Source organism: Monodelphis domestica, chromosome X (genome assembly GCF_027887165.1).
Source record: "Monodelphis domestica isolate mMonDom1 chromosome X, mMonDom1.pri, whole genome shotgun sequence".
NCBI classification, from domain to species: Eukaryota; Metazoa; Chordata; class Mammalia; order Didelphimorphia; family Didelphidae; genus Monodelphis; species Monodelphis domestica.
Genome location: NC_077235.1, coordinates 7,450,806 through 7,470,276, shown reverse-complemented (window position 1 = coordinate 7,470,276; position 19,471 = coordinate 7,450,806). Strand labels below are relative to the sequence as shown.

General features: G+C 36.8%; 1 protein-coding gene across 2 annotated transcripts in view; it reads right to left on the bottom strand.

Annotated features, from left to right (window-relative positions):
• The window catches only part of PLS3 (plastin 3), a 121,296-nt gene that overhangs the window by 58,305 nt on the left and 43,520 nt on the right, over window positions 1-19,471 (bottom strand). Inside the window, exon 2 of one of the 2 annotated variants that reach the window (XM_056809297.1) lies at window positions 15,391-15,515. The exons of the other annotated variant lie outside the window; for it this stretch is intronic. Coding sequence (XP_056665275.1) covers window positions 15,391-15,394 — 4 coding nt within the window. The 5' untranslated portion in view covers window positions 15,395-15,515. The remainder of the gene's footprint in view (window positions 1-15,390; window positions 15,516-19,471) is intronic. 2 annotated transcript variants of the gene reach the window in all.

Genomic DNA, 19,471 nt, shown 5'->3' with positions numbered 1-19,471 from the left:
ACTTAGATGAGACAAGGTCTGAAAAGCACTGTGTCAGCTAATGTTATTAGCCTTCTCTCTCAAGACGTAGCCAACCCCTCTTCAACTACTAGGCCCATGGAGAACCTCTCCCCATCTGATCGCTGCTAAGAACCAAAAGGAAAAGGCCATTTCGTCCCCAGGTACTCAAAGCAAGCAACTTTAGGATTCTCACTTCCTTTGGGGAGAGTTGTTCATACTGCCAAGGAAAGGAGTGTTGTTTTGGGAGTCAGGAGGTACTATGCCATTTCTATTCTGGTATCCCAGTGCCCAACAGTGAGCACCTAAGTAGGAAATGATCTTGTCAGGCTGGGGAATGGCTGATCTTAAAAGCAAAGGGCCTGTAGGAGTTCTCATGACAGCATCTGGCCCACCCAGGGACAGTGCCCACCTCAGACTGGTTGTTTTTCATTGATAAACTTCTGTATAATCTACAGCAACAATAAGCCAAGAAGCTGCCTTTGACCCTATGTTCTCCCTCGGTTTCATGACAAGATCCTGCCCATGCCGATCCATTTCCTTGGACAGTAATGCTAGTTTAAAGAAAGTTTGAGAAATGATCCAACTAAGTAACCCATTCATTCAATGGACACCAGTGACAAAAATGTGAGGATCAACAGACTAAAAAGGGGAAGGTGAAAATAGCAATGCAACATACTGTTTTCACCATCAAAGCCAGTGAGGAACCTCCACATTGGACTTAACAGGGCCCCAAAGAGAAGAAAAGGGAAAAGCAGCTGGAGTGGAGACCCAAGACGGAAGAGACAGTATTGTGAGAACATGAGATATCAATAGGCAAAGTACCTGAAAAAGGAAACCAAGCCAAAGTTACGAGCACTGAGAAAACGGTAACTATGACCTATAAGGCAAGCGTCAAGTCATCTTAGACACGAATCAAGGGCATCCTCTGTGAAGTGAGAGTATTGGGAGGGAACAAACAGGGATCTAAATAAAGGCCAAGACACAGACATAGAAAGAAACCAGTACTCTTTCACTTCCAAACTTTCTAATACTAACAGTCTACCAATGTTGTTATCTGGAAGCAAAACAAAGAAGACAATAATCTAAGAATTTAAAATGAGGCCCAGAAATGTATAGAAAGAAGAGAAGAAGAGAGCATGGGCTGGCCACAGAGCAAGAGATGCCAAATAGACAAAAGCCACAGTGCTCTCTTGGTAGCCCCATGGCAGGAGAAATCAAGAAATTAAGAAGGGCCTCCAACACACTGGGAGGCAAAGTTAGGAGAGGATATGCCTTGCCACAGCCATGAAGCATGAGGAAAGAAACTTAGGGTAAACGTGGCTGCAGTTTAGACATAGGAATCTACCTCTCCTACCGATATTGACGAGAGAGAGAGAAAGAGAGAGAGAGAGAGAGAGAGAGAGAGAGACAGACAGAGAGACAGAGAGACAGAGAGAATGAGAATTTATATGAACAAAGGGACTCGACAGTAGGGTGCAGAATTGAAGGTACGTGGGATTTGAGCATTTCCACACTATTAGGGGGTGAAATAGCTACCACCAAAATGTGAGCTGATCTACCGTCCCCCACCCCACCTGTGGAGTCAGTGAGCTAGATTCAGAGCCAGCTCATGCTAGAATCAATGAGTGAACAAGGGGCACCTCTAGGTCCTTGGCAGCTGACTAAGACCACCAAAGAGCTACCCCTGAGAGCAGCTAAGACTTGAGACCCCAACAGGTAGAAGAGTTCAGACCTTGGGCACAGAGATAGCTCAGAGAAAGGATGCGAACAGTAGAACCTGCAGACTCCAAAGGTGGCCTCCGGCAAAAACTACTCTCCTTACCTCTATAGAGAGAGCCTGCCCTGCTCACTCAGACTCCTAACTGGAAAGGGAAAGAAAAACCAGCTTAGAGATGGGCAAACAATGCCCAGAAAATACAATCTCCAACCACCAAAAAGACCAAGAAGAAGGCTTTGACCCTGGATAAATTTTATGGAGACTACAAAGGTAAAAGCAAAGGATAAAAAATACATCCAAACCCTCCCCCCCCCAAAAAAAAAAGGAAATTGGCCACAAACTCTTAAAGAATTTAAACCTGAGATTTTGAGAAAAATGGAATTTTGGCAAGAAAAGTTGGAAATAGTTAAAAAAGAAAATAACAGTCAAAAGGACAGGAAATCACAATTGGACAAAGAAGCCCAGAAAAAAATGAAATGATAAATAAATTGAAGAATACAATTAAACAGCTGGAAGCCATGAAAAGCAGGATAAAACAAGCCAAGAAGGAAAATCAAAAAATTATAGCAAAAAAACAAAAAGATTATAGCAGAAAACCAGTCTTTAATAACAAGAATTGGGCAGTTGGAAGCCAAAGATCATGGAAAACAGCAAGATTTAATAAAACAAAGCCAAAAGACTGACAAAATAGAAGAAAACATGAAATATCTCAACGAGAAGATAACTAATCATAAAAAGTGTTCTAGAAGAGGCAATTTGAGAATCATTGGTCTATCTAAAAACCCAGAAATCAAAAAAAAAAATCAGAAAACAGAAATCTTGAGATCATACTACAAGAAATTATAAAAAAAAAAACCTGCCCCAATATTCTTGAACAAGAGGAAAAAATAGGAGTTCAGAGGTGGTCAAAAGACCAACCCCAGGAATATAATTGCCAATTTCAAGACTTTCCAAGGTAAGGAGAAAATTTTACAAGTCAGAAAAAGACAATTCAGATATCAAGGAGCACCAATCAGGATTACACAAGATCTGGCAGCTGACACACTAAAGGACCTCAAGGCTTAGAATATGATATTCAGAAAGGCAAGAAAATTGGGTCTTCAACCAACGATCACCTACCAATCATCACTGACTATATACTTCCAGGGGAAAGTATAGGCATTCAACAAAATAGAAGATTTCCAAGTATTTTTAAAGAAAAGACCAGAACTAAGTATAAAGTTTGATATACAAAGACCAAGAGAAATGTGAAAAGGTAAATAACAAAGAGAGGGGAAGGAAAAATTGTTTTTAAATTTTCTTTAAGAGTTTTAATAAGATCAAATTGCTTATATTAATATATAGGTAAGTGTTATTTGTAACTTTCAAAAATTATATTCACTATTATAGTAATTAGAAGAACCATTAATAGGTAGAGACTGGGGTAATAAGTGGTCTAAGGTGACATGTAAAAAAAAGGGGGGAGGAGGGGAATAGAAGATGGCACCAAGAGAAACTTGACAGAATAAGATAAATAGGACAATCTATGTCACATGAAGAGGCACATGGGAAGGGGAGGGGAAGAATACAAAGAGTGCTAATAAATAATACTTAAACCTTACTCTCAGTGGAATCAATTCTGAGAGAAGAGCATCTAGATCCCTTGGGGTATCTGAATTCTATCTTACCCTACAGGGAAAGTGAGAATGAAATAAACTAAGGGGGAGTGGGACTGGGAGTACAAAAGGGAAGGGGGGGATAAAAGGAAGGAAGGAATTTAATAGACTCTAAAAAAATTAATAAGGGAACAAAAAGGGAGGGGAATAGGGTGACTGATTAAAAGCAAAACACTGGTTTAAAAGGAAATAGCAAAAGAAGAAAGGGCAGAATTAGGAGAGGATATCAAAATGTTGGGGAATACAGGTGGTAATCATAACTCTGAATGTGAATGGGATGAATGCATCCATAAAACAAAAGCAAATTGCAGAGTGGATTAGAAACCAAAAACCTACAATATGTTGTCTACAAGAAACACACAGGATGAGGGTCAAAGGCTGGAGCAAATCTATTGGGCTTCAAATGAGAAAAAGGAGGCAGGAGTTGCAATCATGATATCTGACAAAGCCAAAGTAAAAATAGACCTGATTAAAAGAAACAGGGAACATTCTGATAAAAGACAGTAGTATAGACAATGAATGAGGAAGTATCAGTACTCAACATATATATACCAAATGGCATAGCATTCTAATTTCTAAAGCAGAAACTAGTGGAGCTGAAGGAGGAAATAGATAGTAAAACTATACTAGTGATAAAGACCTTCCTCTATCAGATCTAGATCAAAACAAAAAATAAGAGGTAAGAGATGTGAATGAAATCTTAGAAAAATTAGAGTTAGTAGATATGTGAAGAAAAATAAATAGGAACAAATGGAATACACCTTCTTTTCAGCAGCACATGGTACATTCACAAAGATTGACCATGTACAAGGGCATAAAAACATGGCAAATGTGCAAAAGAGCAGAAATAATAAATGTAATATTTTCAGATCATAATAAAAATAGTAATTAGTAAGGGTACATGGAGGCAAATAAAAAATTAATTGGAAATTAAACAATACAATTCTCCAAAACTGGGTAAAGAACAAATCATAGAAACAATTAATAATTTCATTGAAGAAAATGACGATAAGACATCTTTTCAAAATCTATGGGATGCATCCAAAGCAGTACTCAGGGGGAAATTTATATCCTTGATTTCATATATTAACAAATTAGGGAGAGCAGAGGTCAATTAATCAGGCATACAAATTTAAAAATCTTGAAAGTGAACAAAATAAAAATCCCCAGGTGAAAACTAAATTAGAGATCCTAAAAATTAAAAGGAGAAATTAATAAAATTGAAAAAAAGAACTATTAATAAAACTAGAAGCTGGTATTTTGAAAAAGCAAATAAAAGACAAAGTACTGGTCAATCTAATAAAAAAATGAAAGAAAATCAAATTAACAGTATCCAAGATGAAAAGGGAGGCCTCACCTTTAATAAAGAAGAAATTAAGGCAATCATTAAAAGCTATTTTGCCCAATTATATGGCAATAAATATGTCAATCTAGGTGATATAGATGAATATTTACAAGAATATAGATTTCCTTGATTAACAGAAGAAGAAATAGAATACTTAAATAATCCCATATCAGGATAAGAATTTGAAAGATTCCCAGGATCTGATAGATGCAAAAAATCTTAAATAGAATACAAGCAAAAAGTTATTATGATCAGGTGGGATTTATATCAGAAATGAAAAGATGATTCAATATTAGGAAAACTATCCTATACATAATTGACCATATCAACAAGCAAACCAACAAAAACCACAAGATTATCTCAATAGATGCAGAAAAAGCTTTTGACAAAATACAACACTCATTCATATTGAAAACACTAGAAAGTATAGGAATAGAAGGGCCTTTCCTAAAAATAATAAACAGTATATATCTAAAACCATCAGCAAACATCATCTGCAATGTGGATAAAATAGATGCATTCCCAATAAGATCAGGAGTGAAACAAGGATGCCCATTATCACCTCCATTACTGAACATTGTACTAGAAACACTAGCAGTAGCAATTAGAGAAGAGAAAGAAATTGAAGGTATTAAATAGGCACAATACCAAGCTATCACTCTTTGCAGATGATATGATGATCTACCTAAAGAATCAACTAAAAAGATAGTGGAAACAACTTTAGCAAAGTTGCAAGATACAAAATAAATCCACATAAATCAGCAGCATTTCTACATATTTCTAGCTCATCTCAGCAGCAAGAGTTAGAAATAGAAATTCCATTTAAAACCACTGTAGACAATATAAAATACTTAGGAATTTCTCTGCCAAAACAAACACAGGAACTATATGAGCACAACTACAAACTACTTTCCACAGAATTAAAACAAGATCAAAAATTGAAAAAACATTAATTGCTCATGGGTAGGACAAGCTAACATAATAAAAATGACCATCCTACCCAAACTTATTTACATATTTAGTGCTGCCATACCCATCAAGCTACCAAGAAATTTTACTGAATTAGAAAAAAACATAACAAAATTTATTTAGAAGAACAAAAGATCAAGAATATCAAGGGAAATAATGAAAAAATGATGTGAAGGATGGTAACCTAACAGTACCAGATCTCAAAAGGTACTATAAAACAGTGGTCATCAAAATATTGTACTGGCTAAGAGACAGGAGGATCAATGGAATAGACTTGGGGTAAATGTCCTCAACAAGACAGTGTATGATAAACCCAAAAGATCCCAGCTTTGAAGACAAAAATCCTCTATTTGATAAAAACTGCTGGGAAAATTGAAAAACAGTACAGGAGAGATTAGTTTAGATCAGCATCTCATGCCCTACACCAAGCTAAACTCAGAATGGGTGAATGACTAGAATATAAAGAAGGAAACTATAAGTAAAGTAGGTGAACACAGAATAGTTTCAAATCTTTGGGAAAGGAAAGATTTTAAAACCAAGCAAGAGTTTAAAAAATTACAAAATGTAAAATGAATAATTTTGATTATATTAAATTAAAAAGGTTTTGTACAAACAAAACCAATACAACCAAAATTAGAAGCAAAGCAACAAACTGGGAAAAAATCTTTACAACAAAAACCTCTGACAAAGGTCTAATCTGGAAAGAGGCCCAGATTTCACCTTCAATCTTTGTGCAGACCCTGGGGATACAAGGATCCTTCTCTCAGGGAGTTTAGCTTACATTCTGATGTAATGGGGATGGCCTGAGCTGCATCTGGAAGTGAGAAAGGTATTCAGTGAGGTGGAGGTGAAGAAGTAAACTCCAGGTATGGGTTACAAAGGTATTGCAATGGGAGATGATGGAGTACATGAGGAACAGAGAAACAAGTTCAGCCAGAGTGCAAAATACAGGAGGGAAAATAATGTCCAATGGAATTAGCAAGGGAGGCTAGGGTCAAGTTGTGAAGGACTTAAATAGCTAAACAGAGGTGTCAATATTAATCATTGAAGTAATGGGGAGATTAAGATTTGATTAAGAGAGTAAAACAGTCAGACTTCTGAGGGAAATGACTTTGGTAGCCTCTGGAGAATAGACTGGCATAAGGAAAATAAGAGACCATTGCAATAATTGAGGCAAGACCTAAACCATGATCAGAGCTGTGGGAGAGAAGAGAAGTGGTTCCACAGGGAAGATGATGTTAGGGAGGAAGGATGATGCACTTTCAGAAGAAATAGAAAAGTTTGGAGAAGAAAGGGCAGGAGATAAGGAATCCAATCTAGAGATTGCATTGGGAGAAGTTTCTAGGACATCCAAAATATTAAAATGAACAATGAGGCAACTGGTGATACCGTACAAAGGCTCAAGGGAGAATCAGGGGATGTTTATACAAAACTATGAGTAATCTGTATAGAAATTATCATTAACCCATGGGATTTGATGAGGTCACCAAGAGAAAGAATGAAGACAAAAAAGAGGGTCCAGGACAGAGCCTTGAGGCGTACACCCACAGTGAATGGGTGTGAGCTCTTACAAACAAAACTTGAGAAGTGGTCAGACAGGTAGGAGAAGAACCAGGGGAATCATAAAATCACAGAAGGAGAAGGAGTACAACAGAGATCAAGAAGGCAACTAAGAGAAAACTGCTGGGAAAACCAGAAAACCATATAGCAGAAACTAGGCATAGACCGATCCATGCACCAGGATAAAGTCAAAGTGGATACTTGAAATGTGATGGATGGGGGCCTAGCAGTACCAGATCTTAAACTGTACAGTGGTCATCAAAACAATATGGTACTGGGGGGTGGGTGCCATTTCCCTCTCTGGCTCATTTTCCAGATGAGGAAACTGAGTCAAAAGGGGTAAAGTGATTCGTCTAGGGTCTCCCAGCTATGAAGAGTCTGAGGTCACATTTGAACTCAGATCTTTCTTACTCCAAACCCAGTGCTCTTATCTGCTGCAGCTCCACCTAGCTGCCCTAAGCTATTATTCATTCTTTATTCTGTCTTGAGTCAATCTCCAGTTTTATCTGTGAGGGAGCTTTTTATTCACACTTCCCTCTTGATCTTTTGGTCTCTCAGCCATTTACTTGTGTCTCCCCTTACTCACCTATGGTTATATCTTCCTCACTCTTGGTCCCCTTCCCCTTCTGCTAAGACAGACCCAAGGCTGAGTGTGCTAAGTATCATCCATTTCCACACATTGAAAGGTATGGGAGGTAGCAACAAAGTTCAGTGAATTGAGAGCCAGGCCTAGAGAGGGGAGGTCCTAGGTTCAAATCTGGCCTTGGACACTTCCTAGCTGTGTGACCCTGGGCAAGTCACTTAGCCCCCATTGCCTAGCCCTTACCACTCTTCTGCCTAGGAACCAACACAGTATTGATTCCAAGAGAGAAGTTACGGGTTTAAAAAACAATATGGTACTGGCTAAGAGACAGAAAAGAGGATCAATGGAATAGACATGGGGTAAATGACCTCAGCAAGACAGTCTATGATAAACCCAAAGATCCCAGCTTTTGGGACAAAAACCCACTATTTGACAAAAACTGCTAGGAAAACAGTATGGCAAAAATTGGGTTTAGATCAGTATCTCACACCCTACACCAAGATAAAGAATGGGTGGATGACTTGAATATAAAGAAGGAAATTATAATTAAATTAGGTGAACACAGAATAGTATACTTGTCAGATCTCTGGGAAAGGAAAGATTTTAAGACCAAGCAAGAGTTAGAAAAAAATCACAAAATGTAAAATAAATGATGTTGATTACATTAAATTAAAAAGGGTTTGTACAAACAAAACCAATGCAACCAAAATTAGAAGGGAAGCAACAAATTGGGGGAAATATAATAATATATTATAATATAAATATAATAATGTTTATAATAAAAACCTCTGACAAAGGTCTAATTTCTCAAATCTATAAGGAGATAAATCAATTGTACAAAAAAGCAAGTCATTCCCCAATTGATAAATGGGCAAGGGACATGAATAGGCAATTTTCAGATAAAGAAACCAAAACTTATCAATAAACACATGAAAATGTGTTCTAAATCTCTCATAATTAGAGAAATGCAAATAAAAACAAGCTAGGTGTACCACCTTACACCTAGCAGACTGGCCAATGTGGCAGCAAAGGAAAGTGATAAATGTTGGAGGGGATATGGCAAAATTGGGACACTAAAACACTGCTGGTAGACTTGTGAATTGGTCCAACCATTCTGGAAGGCAATTGCACAAAGGGCTTTAAAAGATTGTCTGCCCTTTGATCCAGCCATACCACTGCTGGCTTTGTACCCCCAAAGAGATAATAAGGAAAAAGACTTGTACAAGAATATTCATAGCTGTGTACTTTGTGGTGGCAAAAAAACTGGAAAATGAGGAGTTGTCCCTCATTTAGGAAATGGCTGAACAAATTGTTGTATCTGTTGGTGATAGAATACTATTTTGCTCAAAGGAATAATGAACTGGAGGAATTCCATGTGAACTGGAATAACCTCTAGGAAGTGATGCAGAGAGAACACAGAGATGGATACACTGTGGTACAATCAAATGTAATGGACTTCTCTACTAGAAGCAATGCAATGATACAGGACAATCCTGAGGGACTTCTGAGAAAGAACTCTATCCACATTCAGAGGAAAAACTGTGGGAGTAGAAACACAGAAGAAAAACAACTGCTTGATTACATGAGTTGATGGGGATATGACTGGGGATGGAGATGTTAAATGATCAGCCTAGTGCAAATATTAATAATATGGAAATAGGTCTCGATCAATGACACATGTAAAACCCAGTGGAATTGCTTGTTGGCTTGGGGGTGGGGGGGAGGGTTGGGGGGGGAGAAAGAACATGAATCATGTAACCATGGAAAAATATTCTAAAATTAACTGATTAAGTAAATGTATTTTTTAATGGAAACTTGATCTAGAAATAAAGCTCACAAGGGACCCATGATGAAAATGCTATACACAACCAAAGAATGAACTGGTAGGTGTCTGGTTGCACATGAGAGCACACCATATTCCACCATATTTCCTTCATGAGTTTTTTCATTATATGTGTGATGTGTCTTCTATCACAACATGAGCAATACAGAAACACGTAGCACATGAAAGCACTGATATACGTTTATCAGACTACTTAATTTCCACAGTGATGAAGTCAAGAAGTCAGAGCACAGGTGGTTGAGGAATAAATGGCCTTCTCAAAGAGTTTGGCCACCAAAAGAAAGAGATGTATGGGATTTCTCCTTCTAGGAGTTCAGCAGAGAAAAGGACCAATAAAAGGATTCCCTTAAGTTGGGTGGAAATGTACTTGGTTTACAACCTGCATGTTTGTACAGTATCCATCAGTTCTGCCCAGCAGCTTATTAAAGTGAAGGACACAGAAGGTGTGAGAGTCCTCATCCTCAGAGTCTCCATATGTGAGTGTAGCCCCAAACAGATTAAGATGTTATATTTAACAAAATTCAATAAAATTCAATAGAACATAGGTAATGTTAATATGTGGTTTTCTACACCATTGTGCCTAGGTTAGTGTGACTTCACTACCACTTGGGTTTCAACTCCACATCATTCTACTACCACCTAATGCTTCATTTGAACTTTCTGTATCACTCTCACTTTATGATCCTGTCAGCATCCACTGGCTGAAAACTACAGGTTATGACAGATATGAAAGCATTAGAGCTTGAACAGTCTTAAAAGCCGTTGAGTCCACCCCCTTGTTTTACAGATCAGGAAACTGAGGCCCAAGGAGATACGGTGACTTGGCCAGGATCACACAATTCAGAAATGTTGGAGGCAGTATTTGGATTCATCCTAACTGACTACAAGTCTAGTCTTCCTGATTAGGTCCTGCCTTTATACCGGCCACCTAGCTTCCCTAAGTGCTAATACCACCATCCCCATTTCATGCATGAGGTAACAGAGGCTTGGAGGAGTGATCTGTCAGAGGTGGGATTTGAATCCATATCTTCATTCCAAGACTAGCCGTCTAAGCCCACCACACCATGCTCTTCAGAGTGGCCTAGAACAGTACCCTGGCTCAGACATCTGACCTTCCTAATTGCAGCTCCTCCAGGTCAGCAAGAGCTGGGATTCACTTTACTCCCAAATAGCTATATAACTCTTGGGGGCCTATCAAGTACCTCCATTTGAAGGAGAAGTTCCCTGATTGGCCTCTCTCCTCCAGCTATTTCTTTTCCTAAGCACTCAACAGAGATTATAAAATTGGCATTTGGAGTTGCCATTTAGAAAAGACCTTTCCAAATACCCAACAAGAGTTTCCTAGCTATTTCCTCTAGTTCTGGTTTTAAGTCTCTCTTATCAAACCAGTTCCATGCTATAGCATCCTCTCGTGGAGTATCCCTTACCCATCATCACTAGCAATCATGCCTTGTCAACCTCCAGGTCTAAATGACATTTGTCATCCATTTCCTTCACTCCTGTTAATGGGTCCTTAATGGAACTGTAGCAGGATCACTACACTATCTTGGATTCATTATTTCAACTGGCTGTCCCCAGGCAACCAATTCTAATCTCCCCACTATCCTACTCGCTTCAAACCTCCCAGGGCTTCTCCCTCCCCTCGTCCTCTAAGCTGAGAACTTCCACTCATATTTGGCTGAAAAAATTGAAGCCATGTGCTGAGTTCCCTCTTCCTCCATCCTCCTCATCTCACATCACTCAAAAGCCTTCTAGATGTTACTGTCTCCTCCTTTACTCCAGTCTCGGCTAGAAAGATAGCCAAGGCCAATCGCTATGCATTTACTCTGATCTCATGCCCAACAGTTTTCTCTAGCAGATTGTTCCCCATTATCCTCCCCATGTTCTCTTTTAATTTCCTCTGCAAACATGCCCATGTCTCTCTTATCTTTTCAAAAAAACCAAACACCTGACTCGGTATATGAAGTCCTGCCAGCTTTCATCTTAATCTCTTCTCTCTTTTATGGCTGCAGTCTGACTCCTGAACAACCATTCTTCCAAGTTATCAGTGATCTCATCGCGGAAAAATGAATGGTCTTTTCTCAAAGCTCATCTTTCTTGACCTGCTGTGGTCTTTGACTTGTTCACCTTTTCCTCCTAATTGTTTCTTCTCTGAGTCGTCATGGTACTGCTTACACATGGTTGTCTGTCCACTCCTCAGTTTCCTCTGCTCATACTTCACAAGGCCGTACTCAGTGGGTATCCCCCTCAAGGGCCTGTCCTGGGCCTCCTTCTCTTTCCACTCAGTACTATCTTCATGATCTCATCAGCTCCCTTGGGTTCAATCAACATCCCATGTGATTCCCAGATCTATACATCTAGCCCTAGAAGCCAAGATGGTGGCTTAGTAGCAGGGAAAGCCAAATCCACTGTGGCTCTCCTTCCAAACCAATCTTTTAAAAGTGCCTCAAAATGACAGGAGTCAAAGCAAGATGGAGTGAGGGGGCTCTCCCATTGATCACAACTTGAGGGGGTAGGGAGTGAGGGTTCATTTTCATGGGTTAAGGGAGAACAAGAAGCAAAACTGCACACAGAAACTGCACACCAATCACCCCACTGTGCCAGGTTCTACAAAACTGGGCATAGGCTGACTTCAGGGTCCCAGGACACAGGCTACACCAACAAAGAGCACCTCAGAACCATCCCTTGAAGTCCCAGACCCTGGCATCAGCTCGAGGTGAGGTCTGGAAGTCCATAGCACTGGGCCCTTTCAAGTTTGTGCTGCTAAAGTGAGGACATAGTCCCAGGGCGAAATACCTCACAGTGTTGATCCCCGCAAGCCAGCCAAAGAAGAAATAGAAATTATCTGGCAGCTTTAAGAATTCCCAATCCACAGGGGAAATAAAGGCTGGGAAAATGAGCAAACAAAAAAAAAAACATTTAACTCTCAAAAAAATTTTATGGGGGAAAAAGAGCAAAAAAAGGAACCAACAGAGCAATGGTGAAATCCAAGCAACTACATGCAGACTATAAGAAAACAACAGATGGTAAACCAAAAAAAAAAAAGTAAGTATTTTTGAAAGAAGCATTTTTTTTGTTGTCATATAAAGAATTTCATTTAATTTGTTGCTCTTGTAACTGTTTTTTTCTTCATGTATAATAAATAAATGTTTAGACCAAATCCTTTCATCCCTAAGGGATTTTAAATAAGCTATTTTAAAATGCCAATTTCATGATGTTTGTTTGGATCTCAAAATTCAGCATTATTAGCTGCTACTTTTTAAGAATCCTATATTACAAGAACAAAAAATCTAAATTAAAAATTCTGTCCTTTTAAACAATGTGTCAATACAAAAAGACTTTGCTTTTAGAGGTATTTTGTGTTTTCATTTATTTTGGGGTGGATTCATGCAAACACTGTTATGTAACTTTTAGCATTTCATTGCAAGTGTGCAAAGCAGCAATATGTCCATAGGTGGCTTTATTCTGATATTATTTATACATAGAGAGATTCCAGGTCATCCACTAAGAGGAAGGAAAAAAAAAAGAAATTATGATCTTAAGACTATCTTTATGTACCTATCCATTCTCAGATATTCTTACCCCAAAAGATTTTTGTCCTTTTGAATTGATAGGATTTTCTCTGAATTAACATTAAAAAGAATTTCATTATTCATTGAAAAGAATTATTTTTGGAATGGCTGAAAAAGTTGTTGTATATGATGGAAATCTACTGTCTTGTAAGAACTGAAAAGGAGGTTGATCTTAGAAAAATATGGAAATACTTGAAATAGCATGAAATAATGCTGACTGAAATGAGCAAAGCCAAAGGAACTTATGAATAACAGCAATATTGTTCTAAAAGTACTGAGAATAGCTTAGTTGTTCACAATTAATGTGAAATTTGAATCAGTTATAAAGGAAATTAAGGAAAGTGCTATCCACATCAAGTGAAAGAATTGATATATGGAAATATGTATTGTAAGAGTTGATATATTATCTGTATCAAATGTTGGCCTTTTCTAATGCGAGGTTGGGAGAGAGGGAGACCACTCTCAATATGTGACTGAAAATGTAACAAACATTTTTCAAAAGAAAAAAAGGAGGGATGAGTCTCAAGCTCTAGAAGAACTCAGAAAGGAATTAAAAAATTAAATAAGACAGATTGAAGAAAATGGGGAAAAGAAATGAAAATAATGCAAAAAGAAAATAACAGCTTAAAAAGCAAAATTGGTCAACTGGGAAAAGAGACAGAAAAATCCAATGAAGAAAATAAAATGAAATGAAAAGTGAATGGACCAAATAGAAACAAAGAATCATAAAGTCATGGAAGAAATTCAATTTCTAAAAATTAGAATTGGACAAAACAAAAGACAATAAAACAAAATTTTAAAATGAAAAAATAAGACAATATGAAATATCTCACTGAAAAAAAAACTGATGTGGAATATAGATCCAGGAGAGAAAATTAAAGAATCATTGGACTTCGTGGTCCCCCAAAAAGCCTAGACATCCCCTTACAAGAAATTATCCAAGAAAACTGCCCTGATATTCTTGAACAAAAATGTAAAAGATTAAAATGATCCACAGATCACCTCCTGCAATGAATCCCCAAATGGCAACTCCCATGAATGTTACAGTCAAGTTCAAAAGCTCCCAAGGCAAGGAGAAAATAATGCAATCAGCCATGAACAAATATTTCAAATATCATGGAGCCCCAGTCAGGGATTACACAGGATCTGACAGGTTCCACACTGAAGGACCTCAAGGCTTAGAATATATATTCCAGAAGGCAAGGGAACTGGGTTTACAACCAAGAATCACCTACCCATCAAAAAATTAAGGTAAAGACTCTTCTGCCTTGGAGCCAATACACAGTATTGACGGAAGGTAAGGGTTTTTGTAAAAAAAAAAATTTTACGGTAAAGAATGGTCATATAATAAAATATAAGATTTCCAAGCAAATAGATTTTGATCAATGACATATTTGAAATTCCTCATTGACTACAGGAGGGGGTTGAAAGAGGGGAGGGAAAGAATAATTCATGTAACCATGGAAAAATATTCCAAAATAATTAAATAAACTTAAATTCTTTAAAAGAAAAAAGTTTTCCAAGGGTTCCTGAGGAAAAGACCAGAATTAAACAGAAAATTTGATGTCCAAATATATAATTCCAGAGAAATAAAATAAGGTAAAATAAGTAAGAGAAAAAATTTAAGGACTTTGATAAGGTCAAATTGCAATTGCTTATATTCCTCTATGATATCTGTAACTTAAAAAATTGATATCAATTATCATAGTAAATAGAAGAAGTATACATAAACAGAGGGTATGGTAGTAAGCTGTTTAGTATGATATGTAAAAAAAACTAGGGGTAAAAAAGGGAAGAGAGAAGTAAAATGGGGTCAATTATATTACATAAAGAGGCTATTACAATGGAGAGTGTTAACAGGTTATTTATTACCTTAAACCTTACTTTCACTGCAATTGGCTAAGAGGAAAGAGCAAGATTTATTGAGGTGCAGAATCCTATCCTACCCTATAGAGTAGAAGGGAATAGAAGTAGAATAAGAAAGGAGGGAGGGGGCAGGGGAGTAATATAAGATGAGGAGTTATTATAAGCAAAACACTGGTGTGAAGGGAAAGAAGAAAGGGCAGGGTTAAAAGAGGAAATCAAAATGGAGGGGGGAACACACAGATGGTAATCATAATTGTAAAAGTAAATGGGATGAACTCACCCATAAAACAGAAGTAGACAGCAGAGAGGACTGAAAACCAGAATGTTGTTTAAAAGAAACACATTTGAGGCAGGTAGACACAGAGTAAAGGTAGGAGGCTGGAGCAGAATATATTGGGCTTCAACCTAGACAAAGAAAGCAGGAGTAGCAATCATGATCTAAAGCAAAAATAGATCTGATTAAAAGAGGTAAGGGAAAGGTATTACATCTTGATAAAAGGCAGTATAGACAATGAAAAATTATCAGTTCTTAACATATATGCACTAAATGGTACAGCTTCCAGATTTAAAGGAAATAGATAGTAAAACTATACTAATGGGGGACCTTGACCTTCCCCTATCAGAACCAGATAAAATCAAGCCAAAAAATAAGGAAGAGAGTGAATGAAATTTTAGAAACTTTAGATTTAATAGATATCCAGAAAAAAATTGAATAGGGATATAAAGGAATATACCTTCTTTTCAGCAGCAAGTGGTACATACACAAAGATTGACCATGTACTAGGGCATTAAAATTTCACAACCAAATACCAAAAAGCAGAAATAATAAATTCAACTTCGTCAGATCATGGTGCATCTTCAGAACTGGTGGGTCAAAGAACAAATCATAGAAACAATCACTGGTTTCATTGAAGAGAATGACAAGTATCAAAATTTATGGAATACAGCCAAAGGAGTACTCAGGGGAAAATTTATATCCCTGAGTACTTATGTCAATAAAAATGAGAAAAAGCAGATGAATGAATTGGGCATACAATTTTTTAAAAAAATAGAAAAAGAACAAACTAAAAACCCTCGAATAAAGACCAAACTGGAAATCCTAAAGATCAAAGGAGAAATTAATAAAATTGAAAATTATTGAACTAATAAGACTAGGAGCTATTATTTTGGGGAAAAAAAAACTTTTATTTAAGTATAAGGTAATCTAATTTTAAGAAGAAAGAAAAGAATCAAATTAACAGTATCACAAATTAAAAGGGGGAACTCACCTCTAATAAAGAGGAAATTAAGGTGATTATTAAGAGCTCTTTCACCCAATTATATGAAAATAAATCTGATAATCTAGACAAAATGCATGAATATCTACAAAAATATAAATTTCTCAGATTAACAAAGGAGGAAGTCAAATACTTAAATAATCCTATATCAACAAAAGAAATTGAACAAGGCACAAAGCAACTCCCTAAGAAAAAATCCCCAGGGCCTAATAGATTCACAAATGAATTCTAGCAAACATTCAAACAACTACTAATCCCAATATTATACAAACTATTTCACAAAATAAGCAAAGAAGGAATTTTACCAAATTCCTTTTATGACACAAATATGGTAACTGATTCCAAAGCCAGGCAGACCAAAAACAGACGAAAAAAAAAAAAACTACAGACCAATCTCCTTAATGAACATAGTTGCAAAAATCTTAAATAAAATACTAGCAAAGAGACTACAGCAAATTATCACAAGAATAACTCACTATAACCGGGTGGGATTTATACCAGGAATGCAAGGCTAGTTTAATATTAGAAAAACTATCAGCATAACTGACCAAATCAATAATCAAACTAAAAGAAATCATCATAGTTTACATCGACAACAATATTTATCAAAGGATGCAGAAAAGGCATTTGACAAAGTAAAACACACATTCCTACTGAAAACAATAAAAAGCATAGGGATAAAAAGGCCTTGCCTTAAAATAACTGATATTTTATTTAAAACCATCATCAAGTATCATGAAGATATGTTATCAGCTTTCCCAATAAGATCAGGAGTGAAGCAAGGATGTCCATTATCACCTCTATTATTTAATGTACTAAAAATGCTAGCTTTAGCAATTAGAAAAGATAAAGAAATTGAAGGGATTAAAATAAGCAATGGGGAAACTAAACTATCATTCTTTGCAGATGATATGATGGTATACCTAGAAAATCTGAGAAAATCAACTAAAAAGCTAGTGGGAATAATTAATAATGTTAGCAAAGTTGAAGGGTACAAAACAAGTCCACATAAATCAGCATTTCTATTTCCAATAAAGCTCAGCAGCAAGAGGTAGAAAGAGAAACTCCATTTAAAATTACTCTAGACAATATAAAATATTTGGGAATCTATCTGCCAAGACAAACTCAGGAATTATATGAACACAGTGACAAAACATGTTTCACACAAGTAAAATAATTGGAAAAACATTAATCGCTCATGGGTAGGATGAGCTAATATAATAAAAATGACAATCTTATCTAAGGTAATTTACCTATTCAGTGCCATACCTATCATATTACCAACTTTTTTTTCCTGGATTAGAAAAAACTATAACAAAGTTCATCTGGAAAAACAAAAGATTGAGAATATCAAGGGAACAAATGACAAAAAAAAGTGAAGGATGGTGGCCTAGCAGTACCAGATCTTAAACTGTACTATAAAGCAGGGGTCATCAAAACATGGTATTGGCTAAGACATAGAAGGGAGGATCAATGGAAAAGACTAGGGGTAAATGACTTCAGCAAGCTAGTGTTTGATAAACCCAAAGATGCCAGCTTTTAGGATAAGAATTCACTATTTGCCAAAAACTGCTGGGAAAACTGGAAAACAGTATGACAAAATTTAGGTTTAGATCAGTATCTCACAGTTATAGCAAACCTTTTAGAGATTGAGTGCCCAAACTACAACCCTCATGCTGCATGTGAGCCACTCCTTTACCCCAGATGGAGAGGGAGGAAGCACTCTCACTGACCTGTTGGGCAGAGGGGAAGGTGATGAGAAAAATGTCCCTCAGGTATGGTGGAGAAGGGGAGGGGAGTAGCCCCCTCCAGCACATGTGTTTTCCAACATGGCCCTATACTAAGATAAGTCAAAATGGGTATATGATTTAAATATAAAGAGTGATATAAGTAAATTAGGGGAAAGAAGAATATTTATCTGTCAGATCTATGGAGAAGGGAAGAATTTAAGACCAAGAGATAGAGAACATGACAATACATAAAATGAATAATTTTTAGTATATTAAATTAAAAGACTTGCTTTTGTACAAACAAAACCAATGCAAACAAGATTAGAAGAGAAGCAAGAAACTGGGATAAAAATTTTCTAACGAATTTTGCTGATAAAGGTCTCATTTCTCATATAAAAAACTAAGTCAAATTTCTAAGAATCCAAGTCATTCCCCAATTGATAAATGGTCAAAAGATATAAATAAGCAGTTTTCAGATGAAGAAATCAAGGCTATCAATAATCTTATGAAAAAATGTTAGAGAAATGCTAATTAAAACAACTCTGAGGTACCACCTCACACCAAGCAGATTGGCCAATATGAGAGTAAAGAAAAATAATAAATGTTGGAAGGGATGTGGAAAAAATTGGGACACTAATGCATTGTTGGTGGAATTATGTATTGATCAGACCATTCTGGAGGGCAATTTGGAATTCTAAAGAATGCATACATTTTGATCCAGAAATATACCACTATCAGGTCTGTATTCCAAAGAGAACTAGAAAGAGGCATGTGAACTAGTGCAGAGTGAAATAAGGAAAACCAGGAGAACATTATATACAGAGACAGATACACTGTGGCACAATTGAATGTAATGGACTTCTCTACTAGCAGCAATGCAATAATACAGGACAATCCAGAGGAACTTATGAGAAAGAAGCTCTCCACATTCAGAGGAAGAACTGTGGGAACAGAAACACAGAAGAAAAACACAGGATGTATCACTTGTTTATGTGGGTGTATGATTTGGGGTTTTGGTTTTATAAGGTTATTCACTTACAAAAATGAATAATATGGAAATAAATTTTGCATGATAACACATGGATAAACCAGATTGAATTGCAAGAAGGGAGGAAGACAATATGAATCATATAACTTTGGAAAACTTATGTGGAAATTTATGAAAATAAAATAAAGATAAAATTTTTTAAATAAAAATAAAAATATACATCCAGCCTTAGTCTCTTTCCTGACCTCCAGGCTCAAAATTCATCATGTCCAAAACCAAAATCATTGTCTTCTCCCCTCAAATCCTCTCCCTTTTCCTACCTCCCCTATTATTGTCCCCAACAAGCTCCCAGTCACCTAAGGCCAC